The sequence below is a fragment of the Ruditapes philippinarum genome, unplaced genomic scaffold, assembly GCF_026571515.1.
Source record: "Ruditapes philippinarum isolate M1 unplaced genomic scaffold, ASM2657151v2 ctg287_1_1_1_1, whole genome shotgun sequence".
Taxonomy (NCBI): domain Eukaryota; kingdom Metazoa; phylum Mollusca; class Bivalvia; order Venerida; family Veneridae; genus Ruditapes; species Ruditapes philippinarum.
Genome location: NW_026856730.1, coordinates 172,631 through 193,942, shown reverse-complemented (window position 1 = coordinate 193,942; position 21,312 = coordinate 172,631). Strand labels below are relative to the sequence as shown.

The following is a 21,312-nucleotide window of genomic DNA, read 5'->3' as shown; positions in this document are numbered from 1 at the left end:
CACTAACACAATTATGAATAGTCAATGTCTTCACAATTAATTTAGTGTAAAGTTACAAATCAATCACAAATGCTATTACTTTATTTAATAAGAATAGAGATAATTCATAAAGTTGGCACAGCCGTGTATCTAAATGATATATTGTGCAATATAAAATCGGATTGACCAATGAAAATCGACGTTACAACGAGTAGTAATCTCGAAACTTTTATCTCTTAATAATTGCATTCACGACTCTAAAATGAGCGGCATCAGTGCTTATAAATTAACAGGGTTCTAGTATCCAACAGTCATTGACTTTAAAGCCCGTAGACATGGTTAAGTAAAGTCTTACAATAATCGCCCATATTTTGCTCTAGTAAATAAATGGAAATATAAACCGGGTGGGCGGTCGTAAAGCTCAATGTTGTCCAGAAGAGAATCCTGACAAACACGACGACGATTTTGAACAAATCTAGAGATAGCAATGTGTATGTGTTTAAAGGTAAAGGCAAGCAATGACGCCAGTTACTTTAACATTATATCATATGAGCGCCTAAATAAAAAAATCAAACGTATTTTTATCATCTGAAAAATAGCTCTTCCTACCATTTACATGACAGGAGTTCATAGGAGAATCTGCAAGACAGAGTCTTGTCTTTGTGACACATCCTATTACTGCCATACTATCATCATGTCATTTATGTTAATCGTATCTATCTATATCTGTTCATATAAGTAGAAGGACCACTTCTGGTATGATAATTTCCGTGAGATGTACGTAGTGAGATTTGATATAATTGGAGAGGTCATCAGACCTCTCCACAGTGTTCAGACTGATTGCTGGCGGCATCCATTTTTTGCGTATCTGATTGTAGTGTATGAATTTCAAGCGTAAAATCATTAGGAGCATTCTACCAAAATTGTTATGCGCATGCTCCGCTGCATGATCAAAAAACGACTTAACTTAAACGAAAAATTGACATCGAAGTGAACAAATCGGTACATAGAAAAATCGGAAAATATCTTTTACGTTACTTAGCACTAGGTGGATGTTTCATTCCGTTTTAATCTTTTAATATGTATAAATCGATTACCGTATTGTTTTATGAGTAGCGTTTTACTATTTCATGTTCCGATATATAGTAACAGTGACAATTATAGCTACAATATCACCATGCACTATTATATGACCGAGTGAACAGTGTACCGAAGTTTTGCTGCTCCTTTAATTAATTTTTGAACCGGTATGACTAAATAACGCAACGGAGAATTTTTGGCGCAAATGGCACAACATTTAATCAAGTTTGATTTTCTTCAAATATTGTGGTTGGAGGCATGTAGCTTTATATACTGTTTATTCCAATCAATTGATTTAAACATATTTGATGTAAATCTGGGACTTAAAGGGTATAAAGGGGAAATATTTTTTTTATAAAATTAATAAACAGTAAAATTATATCCGTTCCATTATTTAATTACTCAAAAAGTTGTTACATAGAATATCTCTGTTATTTAATACACATGAATAATGTACGTAAAAAGGATAAAATGTTCCAGAACTATATATTATTTTGCTATTTTAAGTAGGATTTTATTCCTTTAGCGATGACTTTGTGCATGCGCCACTCGCTTTAAGGAAACTTATTGCCATGTTTATTTCACACATACATTTTAGAAGTATTCTTTTTTTTAAAATCCAAACAACAATTTTTGCATCAGATATATAGCTTTTTACACTTAAATTTATTGATTATATACTTTTTGCCCGTTTTTGGAAAATGTAGAGGAAATGTTTTCCTTTTATTTAACAAAACACCAACCGAAAATTTGCTTATTGAATTTTTCAAGAAACTTTTATTTTAATACTTCTTCTAATATACATAGCATTTATTTTAAATTTAGTTTGATGACAAAACATATATTGTTCCCTTTGTAGAAAAAGTATCTCTAATGCGCCAAGAAAAAGTCAATTTCTCTTGCATATTTCAAAACATAAAAAAGAAGTGTAAAATAAACTTTCATTATGGTATTATATTCAATATATATGATACATTATATTTTGTTAAAGAATTGTAATTTATAACCATTCATTGCGTCGTTTATGCAAAAATATCCCAAAATATTTTTGAATTAAACACATTTTCCACAGCTGCAAAAGACCTCTCGCATGCTTCTTTTTAAAGAAGCAAACTTGTATGATTTATGCCAATGAAGCAATATTACTGAGCGGTATAGTACGAAAGACCGCGCAATAGGGTAAGCTACGGGTTAACGATTTCTAAGAGTCCAACGTGTTGTAAGATCGAGACCGCGTTCCTCCAATGTTTTATTTTCCTTCTTATTTATAACTATTCACAACATTATTGAAACTATGATTGCTTGTTATATCGTTCGTTTTGATTAAATATGTTTAGCAATTATTTTTGGTAAAGTCTAAACCCTTTTTAAATAACATGCTTTCAGAATTAATATTTATAATCAATTCGGATTAAAATTAGAAAATGTCATTTCAAAGGCGTAAAAAGCAATACAAATCGAGACAATGTTTATTAGTTGATTCATATACTTAGTATATTCACATATTCAATATTGGAAGCACTCGGCCATTTCCATGAAAATATACTGCAAAAATAAAGAAAAAGAATAGGCCTTAAAAACAATTGCAAAAGTAGGGATCGAACTACAGAGACCCCTTATATATTAGACAATCACTCTACCGTCTGTGCTATCGCGGATTTGACAAGGCCTATGCATTAAGCTGGTATGACTTATCAAAACATTAGATATTTACTCCATCTAAATTAATTCTCGTAAACTACACGGACAGATCCGAAGTGAAATCGAATATTTGAATGCGTGCTATAATGTATTCAAAATTGACAGGTCAATAAAATCAGACTATATCTATAAAGAATTAAACAATATTAGAAATCTTCGACCATTCGGGAACTATTTTGCTTGAAAATTAATGCGCTTGTCATTTGACAATCTTTAAGCAGTGATCTCCCCTGAATTTTTCGGCGTTAGTGTACATATAAAGGCAAGTAACCGCTTCAAAAAAGCGGACTACTTTCGGCATTTGCAATTAACAGCATCAGGGTCTGAAATTTCGCTACCATTATTTGTTTGGTCTGACGACCCAAACAAATAAAAACTATCTAAATATATTAGGCCATTTATTTTACAAATAATTAAACTAAGCATTGAAATACATAGTAAACTATCTGAAACTATGTCATGTTCCGGAATATGTAAATGGAAGAAAGGTTAGAATAGGACAATCACTTAGAGAAATCAAAATGTTTACCCAATGCAATAAAAAATGGCTGTTAATAAAATGTAATTGGCGTCAGGTATTCAGCGTCCATCGACCAATAAAAGAGTGATACATTGAAGATGTTTGTTTTTGTTGTGTTCGCACGTGAACTGGTCGTTTATTGAATGATACAAAAAGTAGTTGATATCAGATGGCAGACTGTCCTTGACAATGCTAACATATTTGTATATGTTGTTTAATGGCTTTACCGACAAAATTTACGAAAATACTGACCAAAAAGAAGAAACTATCATGACAACAAAAAATGACGTGTTCACAATTTTGCTTTCTGGTCGCGCCTCTTCATATTGGGAAGTTGAGCTCTTTTCATCCTAAAAGTGTTTAGGTTCCATAAAACTGACTTGCAGGAAATTGATAACAAGCAAAAACACATTTTGCTCTCTTGAGGACAAATTATTTCAAATACTCGTAGACCCAAACTCACATTCGCCCGAACGATATTTTCATTTCAGGACAAGTTATTTTTCCACACGATTTGCTTTCTGGAAGACAGATTATTTCAAATAAAACCAAAGGATTTGCTTTGTTGAGGACAATAATTTACGTCTAAGTATTTGTTTCTTATTTTAATTTAAAAAGAATTTTAATCTTTAAGATGTATCCAAACCAAAAAAACATAATAAAAATATCTTTAGTCTACTGAATTTAAAGCGCTTTTAAAAAAATTAAATTTCAATTGATGATAATAGAAATAAACTCTCTTTCAACGAAGGTAGCTTATTAAGACAATGCATCAATGCTCCAGAGATATTACATATTATGCAAAATCCTATTTTAAAAAGGCCTCCAAAAAAGATAAAAAAAACATATTACAAGAAAATACAAACATTTTAACATTCAGTACATATTACCCAGCAAAGACCGCAGACGGAATATTATATATAGTGTAGGTACATTGTCTATAATTCAAATCTCCAGAATATAGCACCACTTTTTCATTAACAATAATATACATGTAGTACAATACTTTTATTAATAGAACATCATGTATCTTTTGCCTATTGTGTCTGTTTAATTGTGCCACCATTGCATGTTTAAGAGGATGCTCTATGTGATATTTATTTTTCTTATTGATTCTGGTCAAATATCAAATCTATGATGTCATTGCTGGAATAAAGAGACTTAATCGTCTCTCTTTTAACCCGAACATATTTTGTCTGATGACGTATTCGCTTGTCTGTAATCGTTTTCACAGATATTTTTTGCGATAGTTTTGCGTAGTCGACAAAATATCCACGTCCAAATAATTAATCCTCCGGCAAAGGACGAGATAATATTTCTGTCATTATTTGCATTTTTTCTTTAAATTTGATATTAAGCAACGCTTTTAGAAGATTACATATTTCAGGGACAACCAGCTTACACAGCGTGCGTGGGTCTTTTTTATTTGTAACGATTTAAGGCAATACAAATTTGCTTAATGCTGATGTCATTTATTATCTTTCTCAATGGAATATTTGAATGATTAAATGAAAATTCTAGAAAAAAAGAAAAGAAAGCCGGCAAGGTTTTTATTTTTTTCAAATAGTTAATCTTTCAAATGTATGGGCTTTGCAAGAAATGATGTATGTTTTGATTCAGAACAATATTATCTAGCATCCAGTAATATATCATCTGAACCGCGCCATGACAAAACTAACATAATGGGTTTGCGACCAGCATGGATCCAGACCAGCCTGCGCATCCGCGCAGTCTGATCAGGATCCATGTTTTTCGCTATCAGTTTCTCTACTTGTTATAGGCTTTGTAAGCGATCAGCATGGATCCTGATCAGACTGCACGGATGCGCAGGCTGGTCTGGATCCATGCTGGCCGCAAACCCATTATGTTGGTTTCTGTCATGGGGCGGCTCATTTATTAATACTCAAGACGCACATTTGGTAGTCTGGCATTTTCCCGAAGATAAATCTAAACAAACCGTGTGTTCAACATAAACACTTATTTTTGAAAAAAAAGTTCTGAGATCAGTAAGTTCCTTTGAAGTTAAAAGGACTCGTCAAATTGATATTATACATGTCTTTTTTTCCAGAAAAGTATAATTGCCACATACCTATAACGTAATATATACAAAAATCGTCATGATATTTTATTGTGTTTAATTATTTTAATATATTTAATGAATATAACTCAAAGCATTTTGATTACTGAATCTTACTTTATGTCTATAATGTATTCTATCCATTTGGAAGAAGCTGTGTTTCATACATATATAAACTGGTTTTACACTGTTGCGTCAAATCGTCTTACAGCATTTGAAAGACTAGTAAGTAAATCAATCTTATTGCTCAAACTTTCCAAAACAAGCACCTTTGTATTTTGTAAGAAGCAAATTTGCAGTCACTTGGTCACAATGAAGACATGCTTCGCTTAGGGACATACCATCAATAATTAAAACACGATGTAATATATATATTAAGATCGTTTGATTACTTTAGTAAGTTGTAGACATATAAAGCTTAATTCTTCCTCTTCCAATGCATTAAAGATGCTGACGTGGATATTAAGTCACTTACGTAAAATGTCTATGAAAGCGACAATAGATCGTATGTGGGTTATATAGAAGACGGTTATGTTTTCTTGTTTTACAATAATATTATATGTCTGACATATGACCAGAATCAATAAGACAATATAAATAATGGTAAGAAATGTCTGTTTGTTACGGCGCTGTGTAAAGATAGAGGTTGCCAAGATCTATTGTCCGGGCTAAATGTTAGCTTTACTTCGGAAACTTTGGCAAATTGCGCTTCTTTAAATTATGCTACTTTCGCAAGACACGCTTTTGTTTCAGAGTCGTTCTTCTTGTCATTATGTTTATAACTGTTTAAATAAGAGCTAGCTATCACTATCAATCACACATTTTCCGTTTTGTTGTCTAAGAGAATGATTTCTGCAGCTTGATTTAACGAAACGTAAAGATGTTAAAATTGCTTAACATATCATTGTTTGTTTCTACATGCAATATCGTTGTGAATACAAACTTGTTCTGTTTTTATTTTTCATTTACCTATTCATTTTTAATAACAATTACGGAGTTAATTTGGAAATATGAAATAAGTTAAACACTAGTTGATATACAATACCATCTGTAACATATAAGATACTTAATTATATGAACGCTTAGTGTTTGTTATATTAAACAGACCAGCAAATGTTTTCACAAAAGCCCTTGCGATTTATCTTACGTGTTTTATTTACGATAACCGTAACTCAAATTTTAAGTTATTTCACAAAGCTACTCGTAAGTTAAAATTATATCTTAAGGTAATTCATTCACTTACGATAAATCTTACGAAAAGAAACGTCCGTAGTCCGTTGATGCGCATGCACTATATTTGTTTCCCGTGCTGAAGAGCTTAATATATGTATGCTCTCCTTAACTATGTAAGAAGGTTGACGACTGTATACACACGTCGCAAGATAACCAAGCCAAATTACAAAAGTATCATTAACTATTAATTAATTAATAGAATATACTACATTTCTCACGTACCACTATACCAAATGTAAAATGTTACCAGCAAAGTTTTAATTTTTTTATAAATATTCACATATTTAGTAAACTGTCCTCTAAAAATACATTTTAGAAAACACCTATATTCATTTACGCTAAATGATATGATTTATTTTAAAGCAACAGATAAAACAGTTGTCAAATTGATATTCCAAAATGTAACAACAATTTTTGCAATGGTATGTAGGAAAAATTTGTAAGTAAGCAATGCTATTTTTCTTGTTACTGCTTAATTCGTAAAAAGATATAGACCTATCGAGAAATAATGTTCAACAAAGATACAAGGAAGGAAATCACTTTCAAATGTCAGATAATGTGTTTATTTTCTTTTAAAAGATTTAAAGATTTCAACGTATAAACACAAAATATAAATTTACTAAGTCACAAGAATCTTTTATTCTGACGTATTTATTTTACAAAGAAAATTTTGATGTTAATATTAAAAATTGTTAAATGTAAATTGTAAACAGTGAAGACCAATGTTTTTCAATTCAGACTTAAAAAGCTTCCAATAAGAAAGTAGCGCTTATGAGTCAACGGAAAACGTATTTTGTAACAATAATATTAATGATAAAATATTTATTAGTTTTACAAATATAATACTTGTTAATTAAATGATAACCTTTAATTGCCGTTTCATTTTACACTATGCTTCTATATAATAGCGCCAGAAAAATATTAACAAGTCACGAATGGCACAGTTCTAAACATTTAATTACTAAAAGTAACGCTTTTTAAAAAATCTTTTAAACACTCATAGCATTAGGCAAATAACCAGCCAACACTGTTGTATTCAATTAAATTGAAGGTCAATAAATACTAAAAACTATATGTGTTATAAAAATTCAAAACATATTATTACCTGATACCTTATATAAATGTCATTTGGTATTCTTTACTGTTTTCTGAAACTCTAAAAACGTCCACGTTCGCAAACTGTTGACCGGTCAATAGTTTCGACTGTTTCCCTCGCGTGCTCTGACGTTATAGAGGATGCTCCCTTGAAGCGTCGATCTTGAAAACCAGACGTGACGTGACGTTTAAGTTTAAATATTGTTAAATTGAGAAAGTTAAATTATCATCATATCTGCAAAACTATTTTCTTGTTTCTTTTTTCTTCTGCAAGTACTGTTGAAATAATGATCAGGTAATAAACCAGTTATTTCGTATGTGATTTGGGAACAGTTAAACTGATGTCCCTCGGTGTCGGGGATAGTGTTTTGAACTGTTGCCCTCGGCCTTCGGCAACAGTTCAAAACACTATCCTCATCCACCTCGGGCCAACAGTTTGACTTTTCCCATATCACATCTGAAATAACTGTACATGTATACTGTTTACCTGAAAAGCATTACCAAACCAGAAAAAATACTTCGGGAGTTGTGTAAAAATCAAATTAAAATTTGCTAATTACTGGTCAATGTCGGGCAAACCCTCTGAAAGCTTATTGTTAGGTATATTCATAAATCGGCAATGTATTGGGATGGTGAAAAGCACACTTGATAAACAGATAATTATTTTTGAAGCAACTTATATTTAGCATGAGATAAATGTCCCGTAGATTTTCTGGATAAATCTGATACGACAATTGTACAAAACAAATGCTCCTTTTGTAAATTACATGCTTTATTGTCATTAATTATGAACAAACGATCAACTAATTAAGGACGACGCAATATCTTGAATTAATCTTTCCTTTCAAGTTATGATGCTTGCTTTTCAGAATTATTAGATATAAACCAGACATACAAACTTGTTGAGTTCCTGTTCTTTGTAGGTTGTTGTGAGAGAATATCACGCAGACAAAAATATGTTTAATGTCATCATTTGATAGAAAGTACATCGTCCTTTGAAATAATTGAAATTTCATTTCTTGGGGGATTTTTTTTATTAAACTCTAAGGACATAATTTGACTAAGTTATCTAAAAATGTGTTTTTGATTGTGACATTTCATATTCTTCTTTAACGTAATTCCATAAAGAATTGACAAAATCTAATAGTCTTATCTGATAACAATATTATTCCATTGCAGAATGGCGGAATAAAGCAACATTTTCTCCCATGGGAGATTTACAAGGTGCAATAATTTCCCATATTGTACGAGCTTTTCCTATTGATTCTACGAAGATGTCTAGATATGACGTCATTGGATGTCTCTAAATGCGAAGATATTCGCTACCTTTGCCCCTGCTGCCATCTTTTTTATCCTCAGCATCATTATCAACAACAATTATTATTTTTGTATTATAGGAGCTGCGGTCCAAAAATCATTCAGAATGGCATTAATGGTAGTTAAAATGTAGTGTCATTATTAATTAAACAAAAGCTATCAAAGGAGACAACATGCTCGACAAATTAAATATTGGACACAGTAAAGGAAGACAAAACTGTTAAAAATAATCAATTTGATATAAATATATTTCTGTATCTGTATCAAGAAAGCACTCAAATGTTTAATATTTTTCACAGTGACCATGACAATAAAAGTTAAACAGACGTTTCTATGCTCAAATGGAAAAGACAACAATTTGAAATCTGAAGTCAACCCTTTCAGTAACAAAAATGATGAGGGCAAGAAGTATATAAAGTTTTTTTAAAAACAAAAATTCAACGAGGAAATAACTCTTGATTAAAGATGCTAGAGATATGAACCATGTCATACATGATATGAGTAATGACAAAGAATAATTATCTTAAGTCTAAAGTGGTTACTTTAATAATAACAAAGATAAGTTGCAAATAAATTCAAAGTTCAAACATTAAATAGATACAATCTTGGAGAGGTGTTAATAGCATACATATATTTAAAGTCTTTAAGAATTAAATAAGATAATGATGAAAATATTTACGCTAAAATTATGAACTTGATCTTATTATGATACTTTTTGTATGAAACTTAAATTTTAAGTTTGAAGTAAAACCTTTAAGAAATAAAGATGTTATAATAAAAATAACATGTTAAAGGAAAAATCAAAATCCTAAGTGCATGGGAAGAAATGATGCTAGATTAAAATCTTGTTACAACATTGATGTGATTGATGACAATGAACATATAGTTGACGTCTGAAGTCTATCCCCTTTGAAATAAAGAAAGTAAGAGTAAAATATATAATTATGAAGGAAAATTCTAAGTTCAAGGGGAGACAAGTCTAGTAATATTGCTTCTAGATTTATGGACTTTGATGATAAGGAATATATATTTGAAGTTTTAAGTTGATACCTTAATAGGACAGTTCTCCATATACTTTGTTTAAATGATATATATTATTATAAACATGCTTAATTGTAAATGTATGTCATTCTCCTACAAGTTTGACTATGAACAGATATATCAAAACGTTTAAATAAAGACATTTTTGACAATGAAAGCTTGTTATGACTTGTAGTATCAAGTAAAATACTCAATATAGGTAAGCTTGTATGTACCTGCTGAGTCAAATGATTTATTACAGTACTTCTTTACGAAGGGTTCTTGACGAAAAAATTTTGCACTAACCGATTTGTTTGCTTGTAAAGTCAGAATTTCAAGGGGTTTCATTTAACATAACTATGGAGTATTGAATGTGATAATTACGCAAATACTTGTATCACAAGACAACCCTTCATATGCCCATTTTTCAGTTTGTCACAAGTGTTCACTTTACCTTATTACATTGTACTGCAATATTTCAATTTCCAAAATTAGTTTGATTTATTATGTGATGCATAAAGTGTTCATATACATGTTAAATTTTGTATAGATACATTTATGTTGTTTCGAAGGGATGAAAAAAAAAGATTATGTAAGCTTATCAATGCTTAACTTCGCTCAAATCGAATTCATATAAAATTTAAGTACATGTACAAACATTTTATATCACAATATCATTTTTTACACATCGAAAATGCATATTCTAGACCGGCAGCTAATTTCTTACGCGTTGTTAATAGCTGTAAAAACGAAATATATTCATCTATTATTTCGAACAAACTTTTACCATTTTTCATTCCGAATAACATTATTTATTTGATTAAGAAAACAAACTATTTCACAGTAAAATTGTGCAGCAACAAAGATATTTATTTTTATTTGTAAAATCAAAACAAAGTAGTATTTAGTAGTATTTCCTCTTTATCTATCCTGATTGCTTTGATTTAGAAATACTGCTTTATAGATAAATCATGAATTTGTTAAAGCGGTAGTATCAACGTCTTCGAATGTTTCTTCTAGTCCAAGCAGTATAAGGATCAATTTAGTGTACACTGATCTGCAAGTACAGTACATATGACCAGGAAATATGTCATGGTCTTTATCTTAAAAGGTAAATACATCCTGCCATGGGAATATAAATGACGGCAGTTTTTCATCTTCTATGCATTTTTGGAATTTTCTAAATAACTTACAAACACAATCATGTAACGTCTGTGATTGTGCAGCTTCCGGTTTCGTTTTATTTGTTACTGTCCGCAGTTCAATTTCATCCTCTATAATGTTGAACAAACAGTTCTTTAACATATAACTTGATATGCATGTTCTTAGAACACATTCTTTTCTTTCTGTTGATAAATTTACTCTCGGACATACTTTATCATCAATTAAGATCTTAGAAATCATGTAAACATCTCTATAAATTTGGGGAAGATATTTCATATGGATTTTCTCAGCAGATGAAGCTGACACGCGTAGCTTAGTAACTTGCTCGAAATCCTCATCAAAGGTAGTTTGAAGTAATAAAATTGCACCTTCTTTTCTGGCTTCTTCCGATTTAAAAGCAAGGACATCGAGTTTCGCGTGTGAAGGCCACCAACCAATTATCCGACAGGCAGGCACAAGATCAATGTTAATCTCAATATCTTTATACTCACAACTAGTCCAACGAAGTGTAAGCTGACAATTGGGTGCCATTTGCGAATGCTTGAAACGACTTAACTCCATTATGATGTTGCTATGGCAACAAACGGCCGGATTCTGAATAACATCTGCAAGAACTGAAACAAATCGCTGACGTAGGCCTTCAGCGTCTAAATAGCCATGGTCATTAAAAAGATGACGGTATTGATCCATTGCACAGAAGTCTTGCTTTAATTTTAAGTAAACATACCCAGGATCTTCACTGGTTGCTTCTTCATCAACCTCGCAAATTTTCGAGAAAATGTCGATAAGGCAAACATAATCAAACTCATCAGGTAATCCCACTTTGGTATTTTCACCAACACTACCTGACTGAATGACGGTGTTTTCCAGCACGGTGTCATGATAACCGATTTCCTGACATACATTTTGTATCACAGAAGACACAGCGTCTTTCACTAATTTTGACTCTTTCCCAAACTCTACTGATCCAGTGCCTGGTTTCCTTAGTAAATCATACAAGTCATTGTCATTAAAAAATCTCGTACGTGCCTGTAAACTGACAGATTGCTTTTCGTCGGCATTTCTTAGGATCAGCTCGTTCCAATGAATGATTTCTTTTGAAAATGAAACGCCTTCTAAAGCATGTAAATGTGCATCGCTACCATTTTCACATATACATATGTTTTTAATCAATGATAGATGGCCCATTTTCTGTGCAACTTGGCAAGGAAAGTATCCCATGCTATCAGGGACACTCCTTACCCCATTTTCTTTCAGCAGATTTATTATATCTTCATCAACACCATTCCATGCAGCAAAATGAAGAACACTATTTCCATAATTATCTACCTCGTTGATATTTGCTCCATTTTTAATAAGCGTTTCGATCAAATCAAATTTTACTTGATTTCTTAAAATCATTGACATCAATGGAGTTTTACCGACTTTGTTTCTTATACTTAAATCGGCATTAGCTTTTAATAATACTTGAACAACATCAATGCTGTCAGTAAAGAAAATAGGAGACTCTCCAAAAGCATTCTTGACGTTTGCATTTCCACCATGTTCAAGAGCATAATCAATTGCCTCTGCATTGTCCGGGAAGCTCCGAACAAGAGCATGCAATATGTTTTCTCCAAACACATTATCCGAATTCATCTGTGCACCAGAGTTTACAAACACGTTTAAAATATCAACACTTACTTCTTCAGATTCATTTACGTATAAATGAAGTGGGGTGTAACCATTTTTATTTTTGTGGCATAATAACGTTTTGATATCTGCAGTCGTGCAGTATTTAAAGTTTCCCTGTAAAAGCTGAGTAAGGAATGAGTTGTGATAATCTTCGCTCATCATATTCGCAACAAATGTTTGTAAAATTGAATTCCCTTTCTTGTCAGTCAGAAATATATTCAATCCATCTACATTGTTTAATATAAACTGAAGATCTTCAATACCCATAATTCTTGCTGCAGCTATATGCAACGGTGTATGACCGAGCACGTTTTGAGCATTAAAGTCAATATGTAATGTAGGAAATTCCTCTAATATTGTATTCCATAGAGAAATATCAGCCGTGTCAGTCATCAACAACAAGTGCATGATGGTATTTCCCACTCCACCATTGAAATTAATATATTGCTCAAGTCTGAATAAATTGAGAAATGTTTCATGAGATTCAGGATCGATCAACTGCAGCGGACTGAATCCTTCATTGTTCTTTACAGTGACATCAGCCCCATTGGAAAGTAAAAGTTTTAAAATGTCATAATCACAGCTTTTCGATATTGCAAGATGGAGAGCGGTGTTTCCTTCTGTATTTTGGATGTTGATATCTGCGCATGACTTAACAGCCACTTGTATTCCAACAAAATCGTTATTTTCTACCGCTATTTCCAATTCATTTTGTTCCATACTTATTGTTAATCCTGTTTGCAAACGTCGGTCGAAATTTATCGGTTAAAAGTGATCATCTATAAAGTTATACATGTTGTGTCAGCATGTCAATAAATGCTCGTATAAATACGGCTGAAAAAGTAAAAGCAGCTTGTATATCAATCTAACAAAATATAAACGAGGGAAATATTTTTGAAAAGTAGTGAATATTTATATCCTGCCTCTATGAGACGCCGTGAAATAATCGGTAGTGTACATGTCTTATGTTCATAGATTAAGAACTACTACTAGCATATATACTAGCTAGCATATATAATGTACATGTGCTATAGTAACCGCAATAGCATTGCATTACTCATGTATTTTTTAATCCCCTTACAAATTGCTAATTAGAATTGAACGACTATTTTGTTCTAAATTGATTATAAGGCCACGACGTGTATATATACAGTTTCCGAAAATGAGCCATAACAGTGCCTCTTAATCTGCGTTACAAGGAGAAAATCGAAACAACCTTTGTATGACAATTAAATTTATATACTTGAAGCACACGATATGTGACCATGTATAGAATAAAAGCTCCGTTAACAAAATTTAAATAGGTTTAGGTATAATACAGACATCACCTACCTCCCCCGGAACATATCATACTGCCCTTTTGTAGAATCTATATTTTATGTACAGCGTATGACAACACAATTTAAACCGTTTAAGCCAATTGCATGCCAACACACGTACTGTTGTATTTTATTGGTTCATAACAGTCTAGCGTGTCTACATGTATATCAAATATACATAATATATACACGTTTGCTACGCTCTGCTGACACTAATGCTGATTTACTCTGGCTTAAGATTAGTGCAAGTAACTTCCCCTTACACTTAAATGATTCTGAAATAGAAAAACAACAACAATAGAAAAAACAACAACAACAATAGAACATGCATATTGGGACAAACGTATAATAACGACTTAAAACGTGTATAATATGTGTAATTTCTCTAATAAGATAACTAAATAAATTATCAAAGTTATACTTTAGATAGACACTCGACAATTTGTTTAAACATATAAAATAGTATGCATATGTTTATTGCATCATTCATTCGTTTGTTCGTACTATTAACATCAATATGTTTTGTATTTTTCTTTTGAATATTTAAGATAGTCAACATAGCGAATATTTAAAGGTTCGTGGCATGATCTTTAATATAATTTGTTTAAGGCCCTGTCTTTCAATTTCCATGGAGTATTAGCCAGATATGAATTTTGAACAAGCGGTCAATGAAAACCTAAATGTACGGCAACCTGAGAAATTATAGAAAGGAGGTAGCCCTTTAAAGGGTTGTTGGTGCCAAGCAAAGGGTCAACCTTAAACTTGTTTGAAATAATAATAAAATGGCAACGGAGACGAACTCTATACGTTACATATTTTGTCATTCCTGAATGACCTACTATTAGTCTGTTTGACTAATGAATCGGTAAAATGTCTATCGTGCATGATCTTTAAATTACTTTATTGACAAAACAAGATTTTGCATTTTTCGAAACCATTTTAGTTCTTTCTAAAATTAATTTGAATACTTACTGCAGAAGTGTTGTCACCTTAAGTTTACTGACGAAAGCACGCCGTCGTGTTATCATGAGTTCGGTACGAGAATCAAAAGCAGGGAAGAAAAATAACTTGTAAACATGTGAAAAAGAATAAAGAAATAAAAATATGTAAATTATTATCGGTAATGAAAGAAATAAACGTATTGTAAACTCATTCATCTGATAACTTTACCATCAAGATGGCACAAATCGATCAACACTATAATAAATCTTTTGCAAGGGATTGTGGCCCTGGACGGGAAAATTTTCTATTTGATTTTCCTTCTTAGATTTCCACTTTTGAAGTTTGATAATACATGTATAGCTTTAGACATTTTTCAATCTTTTTAGTTTAAATCAATATATCGGTCATTACATACATTACAAGTATGTTAAATGTTCTTCATAATTGGTGTATTACAAACCATATGAATGTTAACCCACTAAAATCTAATATTCTTCACTTTAGAAATCCATCTTTAACTTGTTCAGATTATGTATTTAAAATAGGAGATACAACTTTAAACTATGTTACACAGTACAAATATCTCGGTCTTGTTTTGACCGAACACCTTGATTATTCTATTACAGCTAAAACTGTTGCTCAGGCTGCTCATAGAGCATTAGGAATGTTAATTGCTAAAAACTAGAGGTATTCCTTATGAAGCTTATACAAAAATGTACGAAGCTACTGTTGTTCCAGTTATCACATATGCATCGTCTGTTTGGGGCTGTGATACTTTCTCTTGTATAAATGCTGTGCAGAATAGAACTGCACGCTACTTTTTGAATGTTGGAAGATATACTCCAAATGCAGCAGTCTGTGGAGATATCGGTTGGAAACCTATAATATATTTTTGTTGGAAAACTGTTTTAGCAAATTGGAGTAGATTAAGTAATATGAATATAGGGAGGTTAAATAAACAAATATTTTTATGGGCAAGTGATAAGTCAGGTAACAGATGTAAGAATTGGAATTTTAAAGTCTGTACGTTGTTTAAGAAGTATAATATGGAACGATTTTGCAATGTTGAAAATCTGATACAAAAACAAGAGTTGTTTAATATTATATTGCCTAAAGTACTGGAAGATTACATTAATAATTGGAACTGTTCTGTTAATCAGGAATCAGGCCGAAATGGCTCTGGTAGAAACAAATTAAGATTATACATGTATAAAACATTCAAGAATAACTTTGAAACTGAAAATTATTGTAAGTTAATTTTGAACAGATCACACAGGGGTGCCTTAGCTAAATTTCGCAGTGGCACAGCTCCAATTGGTATAGAGTTAGGACGCTACAATGGATTGCCAGTGGAACAACGATTGTGCTCCCACTGTCAAACTATTGTAGAGGATGAAAAGCATGTATTATTATATTGCCCGCTATATGATTCCATTCGTAATGACTTGATTCGAGAAGCACAAATGCTAAACGATGGTTTTGATGCCCTCTCAGACATTGATAAAGTAGGATACATTCTCTCAAATGCAGACTGCCAAAACCTGTTTTAACATATTGAATAGAAGAAAACTAATTTTATACAACTGACATTATTTTAAATAACTTTTATGTGTTCTTAGATATACATGTACTATCTAAAAAATACCTTTGCTAATAATCTTCTAAACCGGATTTTGATTAAATTTAACCACAACATAATTTCTATATAGAATTTTTGGAGGTACTTTGCTACCTCAATATTTTAAATTACAACAGTAGATTAATTTTATCATATGTTCTTCACAACACTGGTTTAAATTAGCAAGGGTATTTTAGATTTTTAGAATTTTACATGTAAATAGTAAGTCAACCTTTAGTCTCTTGTAAATCTTATAGATTGGCAATGTGCATTTATATTGTATTTTATATGTATTTTAACTGTGTACATTGATGAGACTGTAATAAACTAATAAATAAAAATACATATGGCATAATCTAAACAATTTATCGTTTTTTTTTGCCTTTAATTACGGCAAGTATAAACACAAATACAGTTTCAAACTTTTCATCTAATACGTTCCAGGACCCCCTCACCTTCATCTTCTTTTAGACTTCAAATTCTTTTAGAATATTATTCTTTTGAGATCAGTTGAGATCACTTGTAATATTCTAAAAGAATTTGAACATGGCTAGAGTTATCGTTCTTCAATTAATCAAACGGACCCAGCAAGTATATAATTATGATGTTTTTAATTTGATTTGACATAAAACGCATTGAATAAATTATAATTACGAGTACATATGTAATAGAAAACATAAGCCATTTTCCAACGTATACACGTAATGTATACACCCAAAAGAACATGAAACGTTTGATAGAATTTTAGTTTTGACAGCAATGGATTTCAATCATCACACATAATGTATCATATGAATGAAATATACAAGCAGTTCACAAAAAACATAAACGACAAATAATTTCAAATATTTTTCTATCATAATGCATGTATTCTGCACAATAATTTGTCTTCATCCGCAAGACTTAAATGAAAAGCAATGATACCAGTTTTGCAATAATTGTCTTCAATACTATTCCTTGCAATGGCATATATGCATTTAAAATAATGAATTCCTGTCTGGGACCAAACATATTTTTTGTCCCAGATTCATGTATTAAAGAAGACAGACAAATGTTATATGTATAAATAAGAATGCAATCAACACACATGGATTGTAACATTCAGATATGAACATGTTATCAAGATACATATCCTTTTGATTACCCTTCATTGTACTCATCACTCCTTTGAGCTGCATGCCTCTTTATCACAGAAATTTATTGAAATTTATTCTTACTGAATATGTTTAATTTCAATTGTTACAGGCCATGTTCGCATTTTCTTAAAAACCTATACTTTTCAAACAACTAGAAACTTAACTTACATCAAAATTAATTCAAATACAGGCAGATGTGGTTTTACATTAAGTGTATCTTTTCTGATGAGTTTGACACGAGAAATAAAGAATTTAACAATAAAAAAAAAGAAGAGAATTTAATGTTGTGTTTTTTGCCTTAAATACAAGCGACACAAATATATTTTATTACTTTTACACATCCCAGGATTCCGCGCGTCTTCGATTCCGACTTTATCTTTTTTTAGAAGGGTACAGTATCAGTTGTTATCCATTCTTCAATTAAACAAATGGAACACAGCAAGCAAACGTGAATGTTTTATTTGTTTTAACAAAAAAAGCACAATTTCTACACAATAGTTTGTCATTTTGGACAAGACTTTAATCAAAAGCAATGATACAATTTCTGCATTAACAACATCCATTACTATTCCTTACATTGGCATACATACATTTGAAATTTTTACATTCTTGTATAGAAGGACAAATCTAATATGTATGAATGAGAATGCAATCAACATACATTGATTAATAACATTCAGATATAAACATGTCACCAAGATACATATACTTTTGGCGGATATTCACCTCCATACAAGACAGGATCAAAAGTGATATACATGTGAATGCACTCGATAGCTTTCAAAGGGGCATTTGATTGACAGATCCTAAACTAGATCACGTGGTTAAGGGAACTTTCGTTTCAATATTATATCTGATTGGTTAATTTTATCAACGCCCAATATACAGTACATGAGCTTTCGTATTTCTGATTGACATTTCATGTCTATTTCAAGTGCGACTCAACTGCGATTTATGTGGAATTAAATTTCATAATTACGTAATAATTCTGAAAAAAAAAAGATAAATAAGTGTTGTCCAAAAAATATTTAGATTCAAGTGACACAAATTCTTGAATGGAATTAGAATGCCGTTATTATATGATAAGTAGACAAGGAAACATTCAGATTTGTTTATTTGAAACGCATTTTGTGCGCTGTTTTCCATTCAATACTTGGATTATTGTGTTTGGAGCTGACCTTACTTGGTGAGTATAGATCTTTGTTTTCATATGAAAATGGACTGAATCTTACTGCACATTATGTGTCAGAATTTTTTCTTCTTCTTTCAGTAGAAAGAACAAACGTGTGTTTTAAGCGTTTAATAATTACATACCCGTGCTGCTTTTGCGACTTCGTAAAAAACCATAGGTGTTCGGCGCGTTGATTGGTCACTACCCCGCACCCCCCCCCCCTCACCCCCACAACCACTCTACAGCCCTCCTACCTCTCAAAACCATGTAAAATACAGTATTTTTCATTTGAAACATGTTTTAATATTTGGTTTATGCTTTTAATTCAATAACCTTCATTTCCTACAAAAAATAAAAAAATTGATACATATATATTTAAATATATATGTGACCAATCAACGCGCCGAACACCTATGGTAAAAACGGTATTGCACAGCTATGCAAATATTTTGATAGTTCTGGCTTCCATAACTTTATATGTCGCTTTTATTTTGACGTTGTGTGACAGTCATTTGCGTTATATAAACATAGTAAATATTAATTAATAATAATAATTAATATAAATATTAATAGTAAACATAGTAATAAACGCGCTAAATGATAGCGTTATACTATAGGCGGGTCAATGAAAAATGGTTCTTTTTTACTTCAAACGGTCTTTATTTTTGGTATGTGATAAATATAATAAAATAACTCTCACCTGTATATATTCCCCTCGGCCAAGGCCAATTTTAAACCAAGGGCTTTTATTTGAACAAACTTGGTTGACACCCATTAGAAGATGTTTCATAATAAATATCTAAGCTTTAGCTCTTTGGGATTTTATAAGATTTTTTTTTAAAGTTTTTACTATACTGTACACATATAGGGAAAAACAATTCCCCCTTCCTGGAAGGGGCCAATTTTGACCCCAGGGCTTTTATTTGAACAAACTTGGTAGACACTCACTAGAAGATATTTCATGCTTAGTTCCTAAACTCTAGCTCTTTGGGTTTTTTATAAGAAGATTTTTAAAGGTTTTACTATACACATATAAAGAAAATCAATGACACCTGGGACAGGGCCAATTTTAACCCAAGGGCCCTTACTTGAACAAACTTGGTAGACACCCATTAGAAGATGTTTCATGCTTAATATTTAACCTCTAGCTATTTTTTTTTTAAACCTCACTACCTTAAAAGGGAGTGGGGGTACCTTGCTACCTTCAAAGGAATGGGGGTACCTTGCTATGATTATCTTTGAAATATTCAAATAGGTAAACTCTTGTTAAATATGAAAATAGCTTTCAATCCCAAACAATTTTTTTTTCATTTCTAAATTAATCTTTAACATTATTTCAATGTATCATTTATGTACCCATTTGAAAGGAAAAAATGTTTAATTTTGATATTTTTAATTTAATCATAGGAATTTTATTGAGCTAAATTATGCTAATAATCTATTACTAAATATATGGTTATCTTGTTAATTACCTTTTCAAGAAATGATATATAATCAACTTTGTCACTGGTAAATATTCTATTTTTACATAAAAATATCAAGCTAATATCCTTTTTTTAAATTTCAATTTAGGGATTTCAACTATGAAATATTACAATAACTTTGAGGTTAATATTATGTCTAAGATTTTTTAAATTAGAGCCCTAATAGGAAAACTGCAAGAATGCAGGTTCAAATTGGAATGGCGTTTTATTTTCATTCTAATACGGTTCTTAGTTTTTTTTATATGACTAATGTTATAACTGCTTCAAATCCACACATGGTTAGCTGTATTTCACACATGGTTATTATCCATTTACATCAGTGTTAAATTTTCTTCATTCCTGGAAAATGGTTTCAGTCACCCCACACACACCAAAAAAAAGGGTATAAAATCATAGTAAAAGGGCCAAAACTTTTATAAGCTGGTATGTCATGGAGCAAGAAATGCACACCTTATCTAGTTTTTAAGTTCGTGAACATGCAAGCAGCATATGTATATGTGTTTGATGTAATTTTAACGACTTATTTTTCTTCTTCCATCTGTTCATATTGTCACCTCAGTGCAGTAACATGATAACTCCTATCAAATATAACAGGAGTTATCCTATTACTGCACTAAAGTGACGATATGTGGGTAAGTAGCTTTAAGAACCATTTTAATCACAAAGTGAAAACCTTTTAACATATAGAAAAAATGAGTGCAGAGCAATGGTGGTCATTTTCAAAGCTGTAAATAATTAGTGCAAGAAGTGTCACTATGGAAACATAGCTTTAAGTTAAAGAG

The 21,312-nt window shown here is 31.4% G+C and overlaps 1 protein-coding gene across 1 annotated transcript; it reads right to left on the bottom strand.

Annotated features, from left to right (window-relative positions):
• Positions 1-11,103: 11,103 nt before the first annotated feature.
• On the bottom strand, positions 11,104-14,285 carry LOC132747497 (serine/threonine-protein phosphatase 6 regulatory ankyrin repeat subunit B-like). Its single transcript, XM_060736897.1, has 2 exons — positions 14,193-14,285; positions 11,104-13,694 (listed from the first exon to the last, which is right to left on the bottom strand). Exon 2 carries the CDS (start codon positions 13,578-13,580, stop codon positions 11,127-11,129), a length of 2,454 nt encoding a protein of 817 aa, XP_060592880.1. The 5' UTR covers positions 13,581-13,694; positions 14,193-14,285; the 3' UTR covers positions 11,104-11,126.
• Between the last annotated feature and the right edge of the window lie 7,027 nt (positions 14,286-21,312).

Bases quoted from the DNA above. Each gene is read 5' to 3' on its own strand.
- LOC132747497 (XM_060736897.1), bottom strand. From the start codon at position 13,580: ATGGAACAAAATGAATTGGAAATAGCGGTAGAAAATAACGATTTTGTT.